Genomic DNA, 23,897 nt, shown 5'->3' on the forward strand with positions numbered 1-23,897 from the left:
TCAACTTTGGGAGCAATTATTAGGAAATGGAAGACATACAGGACCACTGATAATCTCCCTCGATCTGGGGCTCCACGCAAGATCTCACCCCGTGGGGTCAAAATGATCACAAGAACGGTGAGCAAAAATCCCAGAACCACATGGGGGACCTAGTGAATGACCTGCAGAGAGCTGGGACCAAAGTAACAAAGCCTACCATCAGTAACACACTACGCCGCCAGGGGCTCAAATCCTGCAGTGCCAGACGTGTCCCCCTGCTTAAGCCAGTACATGTATAAGCCCGTCTGAAGTTTGCTAGAGAGCATTTGGATGATCCAGAAGAAGATTGGGCGAATGTCATATGGTCAGATAAAGCCAAAATATAACTTTTTGGTAAAAACTCAACTCGTCGTGTTTGGAGGACAAAGAATGCTGAGTTGCATCCAAAGAACACCATACCTACTGTGAAGCATGGGGGTGGAAACATCATGCTTTGGGGGCTGTTTTCCTGCAAAGGGACCAGGACGACTGATCCGTGTAAAGGAAAGAATGAATGGGGCCATGTATCGTGAGATTTTCATCAGCAAGGGCATTGAAGATGAAATGTGGCTGGGTCTTTCAGCATGACAATGATCCCAAACACATCGCCCGGGCAACAAAGGAGTGGCTTCGTAAGAAGCATTTCAAGGTCCTGTAGTGTCCTAGCCAGTCTCCAGATCTCAACCCCATAGAAAATTGTTGGAGGGAGTTGAAAGACTGTGTTGCCCAGCAACAGCCCCAAAACATCACTGCTCTAGAGGAGATCTGCATGGAGGAATGGGCCAAAATACCAGCAACAGTGTGTGAAAACCTTGACAACAAGGTTGATGAAATCCGAGCAAGGGTAGCATTCCAGAGGGACATCAGAGACTGCAACGTTCTTTGCTTCACGGAAACATGGCTCACTGGAGAGACGCTCTCGGAGTCGGTGCAGCCAGCGGGTTTCTCCACGCATCGCGCCGACAGAAACAAACATCTTTCTGGTAAGAAGAGGGGCGGGGGCGTATGCCTTATGGCTAACGAGACGTGGTGTGGTCACAGGTACATATAGGAACTCAAATCCTTCTGTTCACCCGATTTAGAATTCCTCACAATCAAATGTCGGCCGCATTATCTACCAAGGAAATTCTCTTCGATTAGAATCACAGCCGTATATATTCCCCCCCAAGCAGACACATCGATGGCTTTGAACAAACTTTATTTGACTCTTTGCAAACTGGAATCCACACATCCTGAGGCTGCATTCATTGTAGCTGGGGATTTTAACAAGGCTAATCTGAAAACAAGACTCCCTAAATTGTATCAGCATATCGATTGCGCAACCAGGGCAACCAAAACCTTGGATCATTGTTATTCTAACTTCCACGACGCATATAAGGCCCTGCCCCGCCCTCCTTTCGGAAAAGCTGACCAGGACTCCATTTTGCTGATCCCTGCCTACAGACAGAAACTAAAACAAGAAGCTCCCACGCTGAGGTCTGTCCAACTCTGATTCCAAGCTGATTCCACACTTCAAGACTGCTTCCATCACGTGGACTGGGATATGTTTCGTATTGCGTCAGACAACAACATTGACGAATACGCTGATTCGGTGTGCGAGTTCATTAGAACGTGCGTTGAAGATGTCGTTCCCATAGCAACGATTAAAACATTCCCAAACCAGAAACCGTGGATTGATGGCAGCATTCGCGTGAAACCTGAGAGCGCGAACCACTGCTTTTAATCAGGGCAAGGTGTCTGGTAACATGACCGAATACAAACAGTGCAGCTATTCCCTCCGCAGGGCTATCAAACAAGCTAAGCGTCAGTATAGAGACAAAGTAGAATCTCAATTCAACGGCTCAGACACAAGAGGTATGTGGCAGGGTCTACAGTCAATCACGGACTACAAAAAGAAAACCAGCCCAGTCACGGACCAGGATGTCTTGCTCCCAGGCAGACTAAATAACTTTTTTTGCCCGCTTTGAGGACAATACAGTGCCACTGACACGGCCTGCAACGAAAACATGCGGACTCTCCTTCACTGCAGCCGAGGTGAGTAAAACATTTAAATGTGTTAACCCTCGCAAGGCTGCAGGCCCAGACGGCATCCTCAGCCGCGCCATCAGAGCATGCGCAGACCAGCTGGCTGGTGTGTTTACGGACATATTCAATCAATCCCTATACCAGTTTGCTGTTCCCACATGCTTCAAGAGGGCCAACATTGTTCCTGTTCCCAAAAAAGCTAAGGTAACTGAGCTAAACGACTACCGCCCCGTAGCACTCACTTCCGTCATCATGAAGTGCTTTGAGAGACTAGTCAAGGACCATATCAGCTCCACACCACCTGACACCCTAGACCCACTCCAATTTGCTTACCGCCCAAATAGGTCCACAGACGATGCAATCTCAACGACACTGCACACTGGCCTAACCCATCTGGACAAGAGGAATACCTATGTGAGAATGCTGTTCATCGACTACAGCTCAGCATTTAACACCATAGTACCCTCCAAGTTCGTCATCAAGCTCGAGACCCTGGGTCTCGACCCCGCCCTGTGCAACTGGGTACTGAACTTCCTGACGGGCCGCCCCCAGGTGGTGAGGGTAGGTAACAACATCTCCACCCCGCTGATCCTCAACACTGGGGCCCCACAAGGGTGCGTTCTGAGCCCTCTCCTGTACTCCCTGTTCACCCACGACTGCGTGGCCACGCACGCCTCCAACTCAATCATCAAGTTTGCGGAAGACACAACAGTGGTAGGCTTGATTAGCAACAACGACGAGACGGCCTACAGGGAGGAGGTGAGGGCCCTCGGAGTGTGGTGTCAGGAAAATGACCTCACACTCAACGTCAACAAAACTAAGGAGATGATTGTGGACTTCAGGAAACAGCAGAGGGAACACCCCCCTATCCGCATCGATGGAACAGTAGTGGAGAGGGTAGTAAGTTTTAAGTTCCTCGGCATACACATCACAGACAAACTGAATTGGTCCACTCACACAGACAGCATCGTGAAGAAGGCGCAGCAGCGCCTCTTCAACCTCAGGAGGCTGAAGAAATTTGGCTTGTCACCAAAAGCACTCACAAACTTCTACAGATGCACAATCGAGAGCATCCTGGCGGGCTGTAACACCGCCTGGTACGGCAACTGCTCCGCCCACAACCGTAAGGCTCTCCAGAGGGTAGTGAGGTCTGCACAACGCATCACCGGGGGAAAACTACCTGCCCTCCAGGACACCTACACCACCCGATGTTACAGGAAGGCCATAAAGATCATCAAGGACAACAACCACCCGAGCCACTGCCTGTTCACCCCGCTATCATCCAGAAGGCGAGGTCAGTACAGGTGCATCAAAGCTGGGACCGAGAGACTGAAAAACAGCTTCTATCTCAAGGCCATCAGACTGTTAAACAGCAACCACTAACATTGAGTGGCTGCTGCCAACACACTGACTCAACTCCAGCCACTTCAATAATGGGAATTGATGGGAAATGATGTAAAATATCACTAGCCACTTTAAACAATGCAACCTAATATAATGTTTACATACCCTACATTATTCATCTCATATGTATACGTATATACTGTACTCTATCATCTACTGCATCTTTATGTAATACATGTATCACTAGCCACTTTAACTATGCCACATTGTTTACATACTCATCTCATATGTATATACTGTACTCGATACCATCTACTGTATCTTGCCTATGCTGCTCTGTACCATCACTCATTCATATATCTTTATGTACATATTCTTTATCCCCTTACACTTGTGTATAAGACAGTAGTTTTGGAATTGTTAGTTAGATTACTTGTTGGTTATTACTGCATTGTCGGAACTAGAAGCACAAGCATTTCGCTACACTCGCATTAACATCTGCTAACCATGTGTATGTGACAAATAAAATTTGATTTGATCTTGTGAAGACTTACAGAAAACATTTGACCTCTGTCATTGCAAACAAAGGGTATATAACAAAGTATTGAGATAAACTTTTGTTATTGACCAAATACTTATTTTCCACCATAATTTGCTAATAAATTCATTAAAAATCCTACAATGTGATTCTCTGGATTTTATTTTCTTATTTTGACTGTTATAGTTGAAGTGTCCCTAAATTACAGGCCTCTCATCTTTTTAAGTAGGAGAACTTGCACAATTGGTGGCTGACTAAATACTTTTTTGCCCCACTGTATAAAGCAACCACAAGCTACCGGTGGCTGAAAACACATTCGTCGCGGGATGAACAAGTGATGAATTTCCGGGCAATTTAAAAAAATTCCTTCCTCCCTCCACCCTTGTCCTGCAAGTGTATACTCGTCAGATGTCATGATACGTCATCAGAAGTGTCCACTTAATTTCAGGGCTGAGGGGAGAGAATGTGTCTTAATTGTTTGGAATGCAGCCACTGTGTTTTTTCTACAGCACCATTTTGTCCGAATACATTTGCTATTTAACATTTAGTGTGACAAAACTATCTGTAGAGTTGAAAATGCGATGGAACACATTGAGCTTGAGATTTTATTCAATACATGAAAACTTCACGAAAAAGTACATTTTGTGTTCACTACATCATCACACACTGATTTCTACCCGCAACAAGTCAGTTTGGTGGAAATGTTTTTTAGCTGATGTTTTTATATTCACGTGATTATCTGTTGCCAATTGAACTGACTGACATAACAAGAGAAACATTTTTTTTTTGAAATTGCACCTTAGTATTCTACTATTCTCACTCTCAACATTAAGTTGAGACTCCGAATGAGTTCCACAAAAGTTTGCCCATCCCTGGTGTAGAGTACTTAAACAATTAGTCCATATTTTTCATTGTGAGAATCAATTATACGCACAACACTGGTTAGTGGGAGGACACTGGCACCTAGTGGTTAAATCACAAACTGCATTGGCACTAATGATCAGTCTAACCATCTGTAAAGTCACCTGTCATCAGCTCATATCATTAGACTCGACCTCAGCAGGACGAACTACACTAACCTATTATCTAACTCATATAGAAAAGAGGTCATGTTGGAGACTGCACTACAATGTCCTATTTAAAAATGTTTCTATTTACAATTTACGTAATCAAATTACTCATCCCATTTATATCAATAATCATCCTTGATTCAATGTATTGTCACAGCCCTGTAGGTGCTGGTTGGTAAGAGGATCTCTCGCTCTCTCATTGAGGTTTAGTTAGCTCCACAGGTTGATGGGAGTGAAAGATTTTACAGGACACTACAGGTGGGGTTAATCCATTAACCCTGGTCTGGGACCTTTAACTCTGTGACCACAGAATCAGCAGTGTGTGTGTGTGTGTGTGTGTGTGTGTGTGTGTGTGAGAGATAGGGGCCCAGTTCTCCTCTGGATTCACTGACAGATGACTGGATAACTGAATCATCCAGCATGGTCATACATATTCATAAACTCAAATAGATGTATAAATATTCCACAACGTTAAAGCATCTAAGTCTGTCACCATTTACATGAATTATTAAACCCCAGCACATGGACCTTCAGAGACAGACCGGGCATATGCTCCTCACAACTTTATAAAAAAATCAATATGATTGTAGGGGAAGACAGGGAAACAAACCTGGGGAGCTGGCGTGAAAGCCAAACACCCTATGCACCAATAGGGTTACCCACTTGATGAGAATTGTAACGTGGCTCAGATAGCAAGGATCACTACAATGAACAGGAAGGCACATTCCTGTGCCCTCACACATCCAGCCATGCGTTCTGAAGGCCTCACAGCCACCATCTCACTTCTGACACCAGTGTAGGGGAAGGTGGGGCAGGGAAGCAAACCCAGGTCACTGCTATGAAAGGCACCCTAAACGCATTGCCCCAATAGGGTTAACCCACTTGCTGGGAATTGTAAAGTGACTCATATAGCAAGGATTGCTAGTATATGTTCTGTGGTTATCCATCCTGTGTTAACTTTGAGGTGATGCCAAAGGCAAATGTCCACCAGTGCTTGAACAATATAACTCAGTCTATTCTATTGATGCCCCCTCCTATTATTTTCTGCTGATGTTTCCTATTCTCTTCTATTGATGTCTCTTATTTTATATTATATTTTACTCTATAGCTGTTTCCTCTTCTATTTTAGTTTAGTCTGTTGTAGGCTATAGATGTCTGCCGTGTGGAGCCATACAGGCTCAGGTCTTTGAGGACAGTATCCCCGTGGACAAAGGCTCCTCAGACAGCAGAGCACTAACTAATTGATTGGATCAGGCAGAGCGAGACCCTGTCCATCTAATTGCTGCTCCTCTTCCCAGCTGGGACCAGCTGGTAACTGTCTATTGTTTGTGTAAAAGGAATTTCTCCAAAAACACAAGTAGACGAAGAGGCACAGAAAATCTGCTGAAAATGCGATTATGCTTCTAAATCAAAAAGTAAATACAGTATTTTTTTTTTATATCTCAGTCTGGAGTGTCGAGCTCAACCGCTTTAATATGCTTTTTTGTTTTGTTTTACTGTTCAGTGCCTCAAAGAGTTTTCCATAATAGCCAATGGCAACTATGATATATGTTTTAAATTATCCAGTCATTTATGAATGACATACTTTATTAACTACCTCTGTCTTATAGCATCATGAATCCGTGCGCTTTTTCCTAAACTCTGTTCTTCACTCAGTTGCCGACCGTGTATAACATTTGACAGATCAAGCAACAAAAAAACAAAACAACGAGGAGATTGTCGACAGTAGGCTGGCTATATGAACCACAAAAGAACGACGACTGACATAGTAAGGAACTGATGAGCATACATTTAACACAGCGGCTGTCATTAGCATGCTTTGGAATTATCTAATATAATATATTCCAACAATAACTCCAGATATCTTACCATCACAGAGTGCAAAAGGAGGGTAGCGGTTTTTTAATTATTCCAAAACCAGGCGGTCTCAGTCTGGTATTCGCTGTATCTCCCTTAACTCGTATCTCCCTTAAAACCCCCTTGACCCTGCGCTATTCTGGTGTTGGATTGAAACCGGGTTGAGAGATTGACAGAAATATTATCCAGTAACGGGGCTGATTGATAAGACAAAACCAATAAGATTCATATGTGGGCGAATTTACGTTGTCTGAGGATCCAGCGCTGCGTACCTCTTCTATGAATATACAGTTGAAGTCGGAGGTTTACATACACCTCAGCCAAATACATTTAAATTAAGTTTTTCACAATTCCTGACATTTAATCCTTTACAAAAAATCCCTGTTTTAGGTCAGATAGGATCTCCACTTTATTTGAAGAACGTGAAATGTCAGAATAATAGTAGTGAGAATGACTTATTTCAGCTTTTATTTCTTTCATCACATTCCCAGTGGGACAGAAGTTTACATGCACTCAATTAGTATTTGGTAGCATTGCCTTTAAATTGTTTAACTTGGGTCAAACGTTTCAGGTAGCCTTCCACAAGCTTCCCACAATAGGTTGGTTGAATTTTGTCCCATTCCTCCTGACAGAGCTGGTGTAACAAAGTCAGGTTTGCAGGCCTCCTTGCTCGCACTTTTTCAATTCTGCCCACACATTTTCTATAGGATTGAGTTCAGGGCTTTGTGATGGCCACTCCAATACCTTGACTTCGCTGTCCTTAAGCCATTTTGTCACAACTTTGGATGTATGCTTGAGGTCATTGTCTATTTGGAAGACCCATTTGCCACCAAGCTTTAACTTCCTGACTGACGTCTTGAGATGTTGCTTCAATATAACCACATAATTTTCCTCCCTTATGAAGCCATCTATTTTGTGAAGTGCACCAGTCCCTCCTGCAGCAAAGCACCCCCACAACATGATGCTGCCACCCCCGTGCTTCATGGTTGGGATGGTGTTCTTCGGCTTGCAAGCCTCCCCCTTTTTCCTCCAAACACAACGCTGGTCATTATAGCCAAATAGTTATATTTTTGTTTCATCAGACCAGAGGACATTTCACCAAAAAAGTACGATCTTTGTCCCCATGTGCAGTTTGTCCCCATGTGTAGTGGTAAGATAATTTCCTTCTGCACTGATGTGAGAGACAGCTAGACAGTTGAAAGCAGGCTTCCAGAGGGCCACTTTATCCCTTCTTACCTGTCCTGTATTTTCAGATCAGGACAGATGAAGGACAATAAAGGTGGAAAGGAAGCCACAGTTGACTGTTGAGAAGCAGCCCTCACATCCTGTCTTTGAGACTGGATTTGGCATCTAGGAAACTATCACAGGGCAGGAGCTGGTATAAGAGAATACGAGGAAGTGTGTGTGTGTGTCTGTGTGTGTCTGTGTGTGTGTGTGTGTGTGTGTGTGTGTGTGTGTGTGTGTGCGCGCGTAGGTGCATTTGTGTCTATATGTGTACCAGAGGGTAGGTCAGTTATTCCAGCAACCAAGACACTTCTACCAGGGGAAACTGTTTGTTTTAGAGGATGTGATTATAACAAAACACATTCCAAATAAGGAACGTGTTTTTGAATGTTTTTAAAGGATGAGGAAGTTTGAGGAAGCAGACTGGAAATATTGAGGCTGCGTGTTAACACCTCTTTCCTGCCTAACTGTTCTCATTCTTTCTCTAAATATCTCCTGAGGTTACTCAGGCAAAAAGCAAGTTCAGTTTTTTGAAACAGTAACAAAATGTATTGTATCACAGTGCCTTTCTACTTTCTAAATATTTGTAACTGATTTAACTGTACTGTATATAAGAACAGGAATACAGTATGTGTATATAAATAGTGTATAATAATGATTTTTGTTGTCTCTTGGTGTCTGGACAGTATATGACTCTCTTATCTTGTGTTTTGTGTAATGTAATATTAGCTCATGCTGTTCTTGTATCTAGCTGTTCTGCACTGCTGAATGTACAACAGCTAATGTGGATCCTAGCTCTCTTCTCCTCTCACCCCAGCTCCCCAGGACACAGAGCTGAATTTGGGACAGTTCAGTCACTACCCCCTTTCAAGGGGACAATACAGAGCAAGGTTACGAACCATTCAGCTTCCTCAGGACAAAGAGTCCCCGTAACCCACCCTTAATAGCCCCTGGACAATAGCCAGAGAGACCCTGTAGAGGAGTTGTAGTGTATACTGAATTCAGAACTCTGATGAGTGGAGCAGCCTGCTTGCTAGTGTATGAAAGGGAGGATGACAGGAGAAGACAACCATGAGGGGATACCACAAGTCTGGGCTCTGTGTGTGTGTGTGTGTGTGTGTGTGTGTGAGAGAGAGAGAGTCTACCTAGAGTTCCAGCGCTCTAGGTGTTGTCTGATGAATGAGTATCTGCTTCTATTGATTCTCTCCAGAGTCTGGGTTCTGTCTGATAAAGGTGTGTGTGTGTGTGTGTGTGTGCGTGTGTGAGACAGAGAGAGAGAGAGTCTACCTAGAGTTCCAGCTCTCTAGGTGTTGTCTGATGAATGAGTGTCTGCTTCTCTTCTATTGATTCTCTCCAGAGTCTGGGTTCTGTCTGATAAAGGGTGTGTTTGTGAGTGCATGCTTTTGTGTGTGTATGCCTATTGATTAATAGCTAGAGCAGAAGAGATATGTCTGAAAGCATGGATTGCTACTGCCATAATTCCTTTTGAGGTGAGTTCTACAGGGTATATTAACAAGATTTATCTACCGACTGTTTGATAGCTAATTGAGAAGACACCTTTGTTGTTGACACCTGTGTTCCTCCCAGAGGAATTGTGGCTACCAGACCTGGGTTCAAATTTTATTTGAAATCTTTCAAATACTTTGATAATTTGCTTTTACCTGTGTGTAGTGCCAGATGGGATGGATTATACATTTTGGGACTGTTTTCAGTGGCACAACTGGCTAAGGTGTTTCAAGAGGGCGGTCACCTGTGTTTGCAAGACAGAAGACACTAGATTGAGGCTGAGTACCAGCTTGTGATAGAGGAAGCTTAATGAAGAGCCGGGCTGGAGCAGAGCCTGTACACCCTGTAGCTACACCTACCTGTGTCTGATGTTGTTTCTACTGAGAACTCTCCCAGGAGATAGAAGAGCCAATTGTTTGTCAGGATCCCACTGGGCAAAAACTGGTTGAATCAAAGTTGTTTACACATCATTTCAACCCCCCCCCCCCAAAAGATCTGTGATGTGTTGGAAAACTGATTGTCATCAACGTAACAGCAATTAATTTTTTTTTACCCAACTTTTAACCTACTGTAAATCTGACGACATGTTGACTTATTTGTGGATTTCACGTTGAATTCACGTTAGTTGACAACTCTACTAAGTAAATCCAAACTAGACGTTGAACTGACTTCTGTTCCCAGTGGGTTGCTAGGACAATCCAGGAGTAACCTCTTCCTGTGCTCCATCAGCATGGTCACCCCACCTAGGTGGTCCGATACGACACACACGCACGCACGCACACCCAAACAGGGAGTGTAATAAATAACCATACACACAATCCTTCACACACACACACACACACACACACACACACACACACACACACACACACACACACACACACACACACACACACACACACACACACACACACACACACACACACACACACACACACACACACACTCACTCACTCACTCACTCACTCACTCACTCACTCACTCACTCACTCACTCACTCACTCACTCACTCACTCACTCACTCACTCTCACATAGGGGACCAGGGTCAGAAGTTCAGGGACACAGAAAGGGTTCTTGCTGTATATGAATAATGCATGGGGGATGTAAGTGACCCTCTGCCAGAACAGACAAGCGCACACACACACTGCCCTGACCCTTAATGCTTCAACCACCCCACCCCCACACTTCTCCAGATATGTACAGTAAATCATCCATAGCATAAGACAAAGAGGATTTGGTCAAATGACATTGTAGAACAACACCATAAAGCCTCACAATCCGTCGGTACAAAGGGGTTTTATTACTATAGAAATCATTCTACATGTGCAAAACATTATACACATGTTCTGTGTGCAGCTAAAACAGATTCCATTCAACACATACATTCACCTTAGTGGACTGTCTCGCTTAAAATCAGACCCTTACTTTAAATGATCCCCATCGCCATCCTCATTATGATCACCATTAAAATCATCATGGATCATACAAAGCCAGTGTTTTCTGGTCTTTATATTACCATTTGCTATCAGAAATGTGTTCAATCTAAGAAAGAAGTGGGCAAGCAAACACGTTAGTCTGTTTTCAATGAGTTAACTCTCCTATAGTATATAGACCATTGATTATATGCATTATTTGGCATTGGGTCATTGACTGATGAGCATCAGCATCCAAACGTTAGTCACCACCACCACAATTCACCTTTAACCTCAAGGCCCGTGGTTCAAACCTCACCTCAACTGTCCCCCTGCATTACTATAGTAGTGTATGTGCGGTGTCTGAGGAGGTCCCTGGTTCAAGCCCTGCTCCAGCTGACCCCCAACTGTATTGCTTCTGTAGTGTCACACACTCACTCGTCCACTCCTCCGCACCGACAAGGTTCTCCACTTCTGGCAGTCTTTGGCCATCTTCTCCACTGTGCCCCAGCTCTGCTGATGTTAATGGAGCACAGTCTCTCTTCTCCACCATATTGTCCTGGGCCTTCAATGAATAACAGTAGTGTAATGTTCAGTTCGTGATCATAGGAGTGGTGTCCGAGGTGGTCTCTGGTTCAAAGTCATGGTACTCCTCCATTTCTGTCTCCTCTGTAGCCCTTTTCTGGAAATGCACATGTCTATTCTTCTCTTTCCTCACTCGCTCTAGCTCTGACACTGGCTGCTCCATCTCTACCTCCAGCATGGCCCGGCTGCTCTCTGCTCTCTCCCCCACTCCCAAGCCACTCTCCCTGGGTACGAAGGCCAGCCCTGCCCCTCTCCTGCCCATCGCCATGTGGAGGAAAGAGAAGGTATGTTCTGTCCCTACTCTCTCAGACACACACACAGACGTTATCCCTACATTGTCCTCCAGGTCTTTAGGGGACACTGTTTCGGTATTTTTGCTGAGGATGAAGTTGAAGAAGGCTGTGACCAGGAGCATGATGCCTGGAATCATAGGGGAGAACTTTACAAACTGAAGAAATACAATACATCAGATGTTGTTTTGAATTTAAACTGAATCTAAAAGACATGTTGGGTGAGTATCAATGTTTGTGATTTACATCAACCTTATTAAATGTAATAATAGTGTGTAGTAGTACCTGGTAACAATAGTGATGGTTAGGTAAGGATAATGCCATGGTTAGGTAATGTTGTTACCTGGTAGAGTGGTGTTACCTGGTATAACAGCATGCCACACTAACACAGGGTGAAGGAAACACACCACTGACATCATGGAGTAGTAGAGGAACTTCTGAAAGCCTCCAAGACGAGCCATCTTTCCCCACAACACAAACACACGCCACCCTGGGGGGAAACTAGAGAGAGGGGGGGGTGAGGAGCGGAGATGGGTGAGGGGGTGGGGGAAAGCAGGGGACAGTATTATGTTAGAGTTTTTTTTGTTCACTTTCACACATTTGCTATGATGACAAAGGACAAATTGCATCTTATTCCCTATACAACACTCTCGCCCTTTGGCTCCCATAGTAGTGCACCATACAGAGAATAAGGTACAATTTTGGATGCACACTTAGACAAAGCCTTAGTTAGAGATTGTGGGTAGTGTACTCACGGCAGACACATCTGCAGGAGGGCATCTAGGAAGTAGGCTACCTCAAACACCATCATACCTGCCCCAGACACCCTAAGAGTTTCAACACACAAACAGATCAAAGAACAGACCAAGAACAAAACAGATGCTAGTAATCAGACAACTACGGACCAGAATAAGGGACAATGTCATACAGAGTACAACCCATGACATTTCCTATCAGAAGACTCTGTCTCCACTGTTGATAAATGTAATAAACAGTCTTGCATTTCTCTACTCCTCAGGGAGATGTTTTCCTGTGCTGTGCAGTGCGTGTTGCTTCATGGGAGTTTAACCATGGGTCACAGACATAATGCAAAGTAGGACATTGACCCAGGTCACTTGCCTCTCCTCCTGCTTGCCCCGCTCTTCCTGTACAGCCTCCCCCACCCTAGACCACCCCTCCCTAGCCACCCTCCTCTTTTTCCATTATGAGTACAGATTGACCTGAAACACACATTCTTTCTTTTATTAAAGTAGTGTGTGTATGCGTGTGTGTGTATGTGTGTGTGTGTGTGTGTGTGTGTGTGTGGGGGGGGGGGTCTAGAGGGACTCCTGTGTGACTTATGGGGAACTGTATGTACCAACAGTAACCTATCCAAGTGAAGCAGGAAGTTTTTATACAGCCTATCAGTTTAGCAGTGATTGTTTCTATCCAATGAGAGTACTCACAGCAGGTAGATGGCCAGACTGTGGAACTTCCCCTGTCGTAACGTCTCCACACCTACAACACAAAGCACTGGAGACAGCAGAAGGGCAGGTTACACATGAACACACACACACACACACACACACACACACACACACACACACACACACACACACACACACACACACACACACACACACACACACACACACACACGCACACGCACACGCACACACTTCACATTTAGCATTTAAACAAAATAGTGATGATGATTTAGATGAAATTGATAGTAAATTAACTACTGAATTAAGTACTTTATTCCAAATTAACTCTCGGCCTAATTGTCCAACAGGTTATTCGTACATGTAGTGGCCACTAGATGTCAGAATTACCACATGGCTGTCTTTCCTAAGTACACTATATCTACAAAAGTATGTGGACACCCCTTCAAATTAGTGGATCTGGCTAGTTCAGCCACACCTGTTACTGACAGGTATATAAATTCGAGCTCACAGCCATGGAATCATTGGCAAACATTGGCAGTAGAATGGCCTTGCTGAAGAGTTTCAACGTGGCACCGTCATAGGATGCCACCTTTCCAATAAGTCAAATTTCTGCCCTGCTAGAGCACTTCATTGTAAGTGCTGTTGTTGTGAAGTGGAAATGTCTAGTAGCAACAACAGCTCAGCCATGCAGTGATTGGCCACACGTTTGAAGTGCGTAGCACTTAAAAATCGATTGCAACACTCACTACCGAGTTCCATTGCCTCTGGAAGCAACGTCAGCACAAGAACTGTTTGTCTGGAGCTTCATGAAATGGGTTTCCGTGGTCGAGCAGCCGCACACAAGCCTAAGATCACCATGTGCAATGCCAAGCGTCGGCTAGATTGGTGAAAGCTTGCCCCTATTGGACTCTGGAGCAGTGGAAATGCGTTCTCTGGAGTGATGAATCACGCTTCAACATCTGACAGTCCAACCAACAAATCTGGGTTTGGCATATGCCAGGAGAACGCGCCATGCCCGAATGCATATGCCAAATGTTAAGTTTGGAGGAATAATGGTCTGGGTCTGTTTTTCATGGTTTGGGCTTGGCCCCTTAGTTCCAGTGAAGGGAAATGTTAATGCTACAGCATACAATGACATTCTAGATGGCTCTGTGCTTCCAAATTTGTGGCAACAGTTTGGGAAGGCCCTTCACTGTTTCAGCATGACAATGCCCCCGCGCCCAAAGAGAGGTCCATGAGGCCTCCCAAGTGGTGCAGTGATCTAAGGCCACTAGAGATCCTGGTTGGAGTCCAGGCTCTGTCGCAGTTGACTGGGAGACCCATGGGGCGGCACACCATTGCCTCAGTCTCCCCCTCATCTTTCCAACACTGTACTATCTCTTCAGTAAGGCTTTCACAAAATACAAAATGAGTGGTACAGCCCAACTCCTTGAAAAATGTATTCAAATAAATAAATATCTGCAGTGAAGTAGGTACCTGTCACGCCCTGGTCTATATTTATTATGTTTATCTTCATTTATTGGGTCAGGCCAGGGTGTGACATGGGTTTATTTGTGGTGTGTTTCGTCTTGGGGTTGTGTGGGGTGTATAGCATAGTCTATGGCTGCCTGAGGCGGTTCTCAATCAGAGTCAGGTGATTATCGTTGTCTCTGATTGGGAACCATATTTAGGTAGCCATATTCTTTGAGTGTTTTTGTGGGTGATTGTTCCTGTCTCTGTGTCTTCGCCAGATAGGACTGTTTATGTTTTCACGGTTCCGTTTGTTGTTTTTGTATTGTTCGTGTTTTTTCGTTCTTCAATAAATAATATGTCTCAAAAGTACCACGCTGCATTTTGGTCCGCTCCTCCTTCAACAGAAGAAAGCCGTTACAGTACCACTGCAGTATGTCTACATTACATTCAAGAAAGTGAAGCGAGAGTGAGTCAACTGTTTGTGGGTTGCTTGTTAAGGATAGACTAAATTTCTTTAAATGGTTTAAATTTTAAATAGGGATTGTGTGTGTGACTTTAAAAGGGTTTAAATTTGTGTGTGTGTGCATACGTGTGTGTGTGTGTGTGTGTGTGTGTGTGTGTGTGTGTGAGTAAGGTGACAGGGTTGAAACGGTGGTCACTACTGACATGTGGAAGTCATTGGTCAAATCTGTTTACCAGAAATGCGGTGCTGGAATCTGTACCAAGGGGATATATGTCTAGATCAGGGGAACGAGGCTAAATGGTTAGTAGGACTTAATGGAGTGTTTGGAGAATTAACGCTGCCTGTAGACTAGACCTAGTGGAAAATGACATGCTTCTCAAAGGGACAGTGTAGATCTAAAAAAGTAAGTGTGTGTGTGTGTGTCAGCATATGGTCAAATTAGCCAATAAGACAGTAAGAGATGAGTTCTGTGTGATGTGAGACTAGACACATACCACCCAGCTCAGACATATAGATGTCCCATGTATATTACACTGTAAATACCAGACCTTTAAATGGATATAGCAGGAGGTAGAGAGTGTACTGTAGCTGAAACAAAGCAGTATGTGATTCATGCTATGATATAGTATGAAAGTAGACTGAGGGAGCTCTGTGTCTCCGTAGCCCTCTAGGAGCACTAAAACACAGTTATATATGATACAATACAGTACGTATTAGTCTAGACTATTTAGCCTGCTGTTCTCACTAGAGAACAAGAGGAGATAAGCCTTAAGGTTCATGATTAATCCTATACACTCACTCACTCACTCACAACCTCTGTGATAGATGACAAAATTCGTCTCACAGCTCCATTTTAAAGTCCAGGCCTACAGTCTGTCTCCTACCTGATGTTGTGTGAATGAGAAAGAGAGAATTTGTGTGTCCAGTCAATTACAGTCCTGCGGTCTCCTACCTGCTGATGTAGAAATACCCAGAATCCTGCAGGCAACCTCTACCACGACCCACCAGGCTGTCACCACGCTGCCCATCGTGCAAACACTTCTCTCCTCTTTTACAACTCTTCTTTCTTCCATCTCTAATCCACCTCTCTCCAGTTCAAACGTCAGTCTGTGGGTTCAATTGGAGCCTATATTAATGTGACATTTTGCAGTACAATCTCACAGGTGAGCTTTAGTAGCTACAGATGCACTATGCAATTTCAGCTCCAGGGGTTACAGTGGTAACAGAGGCAGCATCCACACAGCTCCATAGGGCTCAGTCTTTCTGAGCCGCTCAGTGAGTGGCTGGGTACTAATCGGTCTAAAGCAACGTTGAAACACACACACACACACACACACTTAGTCGGTTTATACAGCATTCCACACACACAAGGTGAGTGTGGCCGGTCGGATCATGGTTGTGTGTGTTTCGGGTGTTTGTGTGGGAGCGCTACAGGTTGGTGAAGGGTGTTTGTGCCAGAGTGTTCTTTCTGATGGCTGGTTAAAGATTACCTGGTTTGTGAATGACATTAAAAAATAATGCTGTGGCTGGATTGCCCTTCCCCGAGGTGGTCATAAACACACACACACACACACACACACACACACACACACACACACACACACACACACACACACACGCACACGCACATGCACGTACGTAAACGCCACACATGCAGGCAAAGCCACTCACACACTGAGGTCAACGACCTTCAGAAGATAAGCATCCCTGCTCCCTTCACCAGCAGCATACCACTCTGCAGCCCACTGATGGCTTGCCTTGGGAGCTCGGCAGGGTTGGTCCTGATCAGTCCCTGGATGGGAGACCAAATGCTACTGGATGTGGTGTTGGTGGGCCAGCAGGGGGTACTCTTCCCCCTGGTCTAAAGCGATGCCCCAGGGCAGTGAAGTGCACATACGTAGCTGATGTTACTGGAATTCTTTTCCTGCACTTTGCATCCGCACAGCTCTCCCAGTAAATGTGTTTTTGTAAAATATTTCGTGTAAATTGTTAAAAGCAGTCCTTATGCATAGAGTTGTATGGTTTGTTCAACTTTGAAATTAATGGTTTTTGTATGGCATACATTTTAGGGAAAGGGAAAGGGGGATACCTTCTGCATTTAACCCAACCCCTCTGAAGCAGAAAGGTATGGGGGGCTGCCATAATCGACATCCAAGTCTTCGGCGTCCGGGGAACAGTGGGTCTTGCTTGGTGACAGAACTTTAAGTGGAATTGCCCCTTGTCTCTTTTTCTATCCATGGGAATACTTGGGAACAGATTTTCTAAATAACATTTTAGCTGAATTCCTGGTTATTTTAGTCTTTTTTTTAAGCAAAACAAAATCAATAGTGGCACGGTTTTGGCCCACGGGCTGCCTGCTGCCAACTCCTGCCCTAGATGTTTAGAACATACCGTAGATGTTTGTAAAATGGCCTAGCTGTTTAAGCCCTGAGGAACTTTAAGAGTGCAGAAATGCTGTGAAGTGTGGAAAACATGCTGCCACCGCCAACAAAGACCCCTTGATCAGCGGTGACACACACACAGGCACACACACACACACACACACACACACACACACACACATACTGTAAGCTGGAACACACACTGAGTACCGGACCTGTGTTAGTCCTATTGGCAGAAACACAGACAGAGCTGGACCTCAGATTGACTCCTGTTGTGGGTTCAAGTATGTAAATCTCATTACACACACACACACGCACACGCACGCGCACACGCACACGCACACACACGCACACACTCGCAAGCAAGCAAATGCATGCATACACAAACTCACTCACAAAGGCACCTTTGTTTCCCACTCCAAGTCCACTTGTTTCCAGCTTAACAGCCAGGTTATTTGTGTGTGTTTATCCTACTGTGATGCAAGCTTCTAGCAATAATCAACTGTTTCAATCCAAATCAAACACAACACTCTGTGAATCTGGGAATCTACGGAGGCTAACTGCTGCTGGAGAGACCAAGTTTGTCCAGAAATAATTAATAGTTAATCAGAAAGAACACAAAATGTGTAGAATAATATGTAGGACTATTAAAAGGGAGCCGTTTAAGTGGAGCATGAAGACCTGGGGTTAAATAGCAGAATTTATGAGAGTGTTTTTCTCTGTTTAAGAGTTTTATATGTGTTTTGTCTCATGGGTTTCATAACCACGTCTTTATAACAATTCAATAATGATTAGACTCTGCGGCACAACACCAATACATCGCAAAAGTATTCTATGTGACCTAGGACCCAGATGACCATGGTCTGCAGCTGCAACTAGAAGATACTGAACTGAACCACAGCAAATGTTGTAGTAACGGCCACAATCATATGTCCTAGAAACAATGCCGTTGTCCTATAGTTCTATCAAGTAGAGTTAGGTCATTGAAGCGCACGTTATGCTGCAAAACATGAACAATTTTCAGCTTTATATTTTTTCTAGTTGCTGCAACTACCCAACTACCCAATAGGCTGGGGAGGCAAAGGTGGAGTCATGCGTCCTTTGAAACATGACCTGCCAGACCTCGCTTCTTAACACCCGCCCGCTTAACCCGGAAGCCAGCGCACCAATGTGTCTGAGGAAACACTGTTCACCTGACAACTAAGGTCAGCCTGCAGGCACCCGGCCCAAGGAGTCACTAGAGCGCAATGAGCCAAGTAAAGCCCTTCTGGCCAAACTCTCCCTTAACCCGGACGACGCTGGGCCAATTGTGCTCCGCCTTATGGGACTCCCGATCACGGCCAGTTGTCATAAAGCCCGGGATCAAACCCGGGTCTGTAGTGAGACTTCTAGCACTGCGATGCCTTAGATCACTGCGCCACTCGGGAGGCCCAGCTTTGTATGTTTTATCATAACCTTAGACCACAACCACCCACACTAGCCTGTAAGGAGGTCTGGTCTGGGACGTGATGCTCTAAAACCTCTAGTCTCTCGTCTGCCTCGCCACCCTCCTCAGATGAGAGTGATATAGGGCATACGTGTTTACATCCACATGTACAGGAAATCACAGAAAAGACCACCCACTTATAATGCCCACATTTGAATGAAATGGCCTTACCACATTAACAAACAATGAACACCACAACAACAAACAGTAAACATCACATTGCAGATACCGCATAACAAGAATATCAATGTGTGCCTTCTACCCCTAAGTAGCAGTATACCAACAAGACTGGCTGGTGTAATCACTGCACATTTGTTCGGTCTGTCAGTCTCCGATCTCTCCTACACAACAAACTAGGCATAAATAATAAAACACACACATGAAGACACTGTTTTGTGAAACTACACCGTGATAGCCTGACCAAAATGGGAGGTGTTGTGTGTGTGTGTGCGTGCATGCTTGTGTGTGTGTGCGTGCATGCTTGTGTATGTGTGTGCGTGTATGCCTGAGTTTGTGTGCGTATGTAATAAAACATGTCAGACACTAACCCAGTTGCAGTCCGTTGTTGGGGTGATTAGTGGTCGTTACTCTAAGAACAGAATATTGCATTACAGTGTACAGGTGGTGGAACAGACAGACTGTCAACTGTTACCGTCACATCCTCTAATCATCCCTCTGCAATAACAAACAGGGTACTTTTCACTCCACACACTCTCAGGGAATTGGGCAGAGAACACAGTCTTATAATGGGAACACAAGACAGGTGTAGATAGAGTATGGTGTGGGTGAAAATAACTTAAGCAAGCTGACAGATATCCAGTATACGTGTGAATATAGTGTCACAGTGTAATTTCAGTTCAATGTTTTTATTTGGTGAATTGAGCTGTAGACAGAGGATCTAACACATCGACAGGCCCCCCTCACACAATCATGCATGCATGCGACACACACACACACACACACACACACACACACACACACACACACACACACACACACACACACACACACACACACACACACTCTTCCCATATTAGCCAGCGCTGAGACATGAGTCCTGGGCCTGTAGTCTACCCACGTGGGCATCTGTTACTCATGAAGAGTTACCCACATGGGCATCTGTTACTCATGAAGAGTTACCCACATGGGCATCTGTTACTCATCTTCCTACAGGGAATACAGCTCTAATGGCGATTACAGTGGCAGTTTTATCTGGTGGTTAAACAATTTTCAGACATGCTCAGTAATTACCCTTGTACAGAAACAGCCAGAGACAAACATAGCAGTGTACTTTTCTAAAGGCTTCACTGATTGTAAATAGTGGGATTTGTTTCTGAAAAAAGACAAAAGTCACAATGATTAATTACATATGAAATATAGCACAAGCTGGTTAAGCTGATTGTATCATATTCCAATGTGTCATTAGCTACACCCGATTGTCATACTGATAGCAGAGGTACAGTGTAGTGGAGTATTCACTACTCTAGAGTGCCGCCGTGTGGTGGTAGTACTTCACTACACTAAAGTGTTGTAACACTACAGTAAAGCAGTGTGTAACAGAGACTGATGCAAACGGATGTAAAAGCAGTGGCGTGTATTCATGGATGCCAAAGGAAGCCAGGATTCTCCAAAAGAATGAACAGCAAAAAATGTTTATGTATCTTTCGTCTCTCTGTGTTTCAATTCGCAAGAGGCGAACAAAACAGTGCCCCTCTGTCTCTGTATGTATAGCCCAATCTATCTGATGCTGTCTGGTCAAAAAGAGTACGACATTGTTGCCACCTGTAGCATTGAATGCAAGGAATGTCAGAGAGTGTTTGGCCTCCCTTAAAAAAAAGTATCAAACAATAGTCAATCCGCATTGAGATAAACTGAGTGAGCCAAACATGAATGTTCCTGGCAGACCAAAAAAAAAAGGGGGAAGCCACCAAACACATCACATTAGAAATCAAACGTCATTGACAGAAAACTTTAATTGTTGCATCTCATGTGTCGTTGTCCTCCGGTGGTTAGCTAACTAGCTAGATAAAATTGTCCCTTTCCTAAATTAGCTATGGATAGCAAAATTAACTGAAGCTGGAGACTCATATCTCCCTCACTAACTTTAAGCACCAGCTGTCAGAGCAGCTCACAGATCAATGCACCTGTACATAGCCCAGCTGTAAATACCCCATCCAACTACCTCATCCCCATACTGTAATTTATTTGATTTATTTTTGCTCCTTTGCACCTCAGTATCTCTACTTGCGCACTCATCTTCTGCATATCTATCATTTCAGTGTTTAGTAGCTATATTGTAATTATTTTGCCACTATGGCCTATTTATTGCCTTACCCCCCTTATCCTACCTCATTTGCACACACTGTATATCGACTTTTTCTATTGTATTATTGACTGTATGTTTGTTTATTCATGTGTAACTCTGTGTTGTTGTTTGTGTCGCACTGCTTTGCTTTATCTTGGCCAGGTCGCAGTTGTAAATGAGAACTTGTTCTCAACTAGCCTACCTGGTTAAATAAAGGTGAAATGAAAAATAAAAAAAATAAATAGAGATAGGAATTTGGACTTGTGGTTTTACTTAATTCTGGCCAATGATGGTCAATGATTTTAACGTTGATTCCGATCCAACCATAAACTCATACATTGTGTCTCTTGCCTGAGATATTGAATGTTCAGTATGTAGCTGGATGTAGTAAGCTAACTAATGTTAACTGCTGGCTCATCGTTGCCCATGAAAGGAAGTTAGGCTAGCGAGCAAGCATTTTAGCCAGGTAGCATAGGACAACAAAAACAAAAGCGTGCATGACAGTCATAGACCGTTTAGGCAACATACAAGAGGAGGATGGCATTGGTGTTTCTCTACAAGTTGGGTGAGTCAACATGTTTCTTCTACTTGCATGCTAACGCACGCACGCAAACACACACACACACACACACACACACACACACACAAATAAAGTCGCATGGACGGCCAAATCAGATTAAGATTATGTTGATTGGACTAAATACATTTTTTTTGGTATATTTTAGTTGTCACTGTATTAGATTAAGCATAGGTGATTAGATGCTGTTGAAATGGTCCTGGAATAGTGAGGTAGTACCTGTTTTCTTTGCAACTCGCTGTAATTCTCCATGGTTCTAAATCAATAGTTGTTCAGTAGTCAGAAACATTCACTTTCTTGACCATGCTGTCGGTCATTTAACTGTTTGTTACATGCAATATGTTTTGTGGACAGATGTTGCTCCCCGATTTTTATGATGAAACAAAGGTGTGGTTGAATTTATTCTGCCACTGTGTCTTATTGTCTCAGCCTTAGGCCTAGATATCATGGCCACAAGGCATATGAACTAACATGTTATAGAGCAAACAACGCAATCATAACAACACCTAGGTTGTAATATGGCATTCCTTTTCTTGGCTTCCACAGCCATTTTACCCATGCATGCTCTTTGTCTCCTTTTCCTGTCTTTGTATGTCTGTCTCTGTCTCAGACCCAGTCTGCTTTCTTTACCACAGTCTCTGATGCTAAACATGATCAGGACACTGACCAGACTGTAACATCTGTTAGATAGCAGAATTCTTCCTGTCTGAGTTTCCTAATTTCTTTAACATGACGAGACCGGCGGCGTCACCAGATGGGGAGAGCCGGGGAGGCCGGAGAAGGTGCGAGGAGGGGCGAGGAGGTGCGAGGAGGTGCGGGGAGGGGCGGGGAGGGGCGAGGAGGGCCGAGGAGAAGAGGACATTATACATGTCTGTGTAGAGTGACAGTGGCCAGAGTAGGAGAGAAGGAGAGAGGAAGAGAGGGTAACACTTTATTTGGATAGTCCATCTGTAGATGCCCTAACAAACTATCAGTAAAATGTCGACAGCATGTTGGTTGACTTTCAACAACAAAGTGTTTGTCGTCCATCTGCAGATGTTCTACCAATTTTCTGTAGACCATCAGCAGCATTTCAACAGCATATCTTAAGCCTTTCAGGAGTGTCTCAACAGTATATCTCATCATTTTAAACAAAGTAATCTATAGTCCATGTATACAAGCCATCTGTAGACTATCAGCAGCATCTCAACTGCATATCAGTTACAATTGAACAGAATATTTGTTATCATTCTAGTAACTATCTGTAGATATGCTTCGGGACTATCCAAATAAAGTTTGGAAAAAAAACATGTTAAGCTTAGCTGATGGACTACAGACTGTCTACTTCACATTCAAATGCGTGTCAACTGAGGAGTGTTTAGTGCATTCATTAACACTGTAACAAACCACAGTAGGGACTTTGGGACTGAATAAAGTGAACGTTTAATTAGGTAAATATGCAATAATCATTCAACAGATCCAAATGTGCGGCAGTTGTTAGGATAACTGAAATGACCTTTTGACACTGGAGCACCTGGATAAATAAATCAAGTGGGAAACAAACAAACGAACAATGACTCTGATTCAAATCAAATCAAATCCAATTGTATTTGTCACGTACACATGTTTAGCAGATGTTATTGCAAGTGTAGCTAAATGCTTGCTCCAACAGTGCAGTGATATCTAATAATTCACAACAATACACACAATACACACAACATAAAAGTAAAATAATGGAATAAGGGAATATATAAATATTAGGATGAAAAATATCAGAGTGGCATAGACTAAAATACAGTAGAATAGAATACAGTATATACACTACCGTTCAAAAGTTTGGGGTCACTTAGAAATGTCCTTGTTTTTGAAAGAAAAGCAAAAGTTTTTTCCATTAAAATAACATCAAATTGATCAGAAATACAGTGTAGAAATTGTTAGTGTTGTAAATTACTTGTCA

At 43.8% G+C, this 23,897-nt stretch overlaps 3 protein-coding genes across 5 annotated transcripts in view; 1 reads left to right on the forward strand and 2 right to left on the reverse strand.

Annotated features, from left to right (window-relative positions):
- The window catches only part of rassf4a (Ras association domain family member 4a), a 77,077-nt gene extending 70,088 nt beyond the window's left edge, over positions 1 to 6,989 (reverse strand). The window contains exon 1 of the mRNA XM_064932017.1: positions 6,865 to 6,989. The gene's annotated coding sequence lies outside the window, so the exon portion shown is untranslated. The remainder of the gene's footprint in view (positions 1 to 6,864) is intronic.
- The window catches only part of LOC135510796 (uncharacterized), a 43,726-nt gene that overhangs the window by 12,662 nt on the left and 7,167 nt on the right, over positions 1 to 23,897 (forward strand). Inside the window, exon 2 of the transcript XR_010451161.1 lies at positions 11,723 to 11,864. The gene's annotated coding sequence lies outside the window, so the exon portion shown is untranslated. The remainder of the gene's footprint in view (positions 1 to 11,722; positions 11,865 to 23,897) is intronic.
- On the reverse strand, positions 10,870 to 16,503 carry tmem72 (transmembrane protein 72). 3 transcript variants are annotated; one of them, XM_064932019.1, is made up of 5 exons: positions 16,165 to 16,503; positions 13,316 to 13,367; positions 12,626 to 12,697; positions 12,214 to 12,371; positions 10,870 to 12,000 (listed from the first exon to the last, which is right to left on the reverse strand). In XM_064932019.1, the coding sequence occupies exons 1-5, from the start codon at positions 16,283 to 16,285 to the stop codon at positions 11,588 to 11,590; spliced, it is 816 nt and encodes a 271-aa protein (XP_064788091.1). In that variant the 5' UTR covers positions 16,286 to 16,503; the 3' UTR covers positions 10,870 to 11,587. The 3 variants fall into 3 exon arrangements, with proteins under 3 accessions (XP_064788091.1, XP_064788092.1, XP_064788090.1); XM_064932020.1 differs by having other exon boundaries at positions 12,232 to 12,371; positions 13,316 to 13,382; XM_064932018.1 differs by having other exon boundaries at positions 13,316 to 13,382.

The sequence above is a fragment of the Oncorhynchus masou genome, chromosome 23, assembly GCF_036934945.1.
Source record: "Oncorhynchus masou masou isolate Uvic2021 chromosome 23, UVic_Omas_1.1, whole genome shotgun sequence".
In the NCBI taxonomy this organism is placed as follows: Eukaryota; Metazoa; Chordata; class Actinopteri; order Salmoniformes; family Salmonidae; genus Oncorhynchus; species Oncorhynchus masou.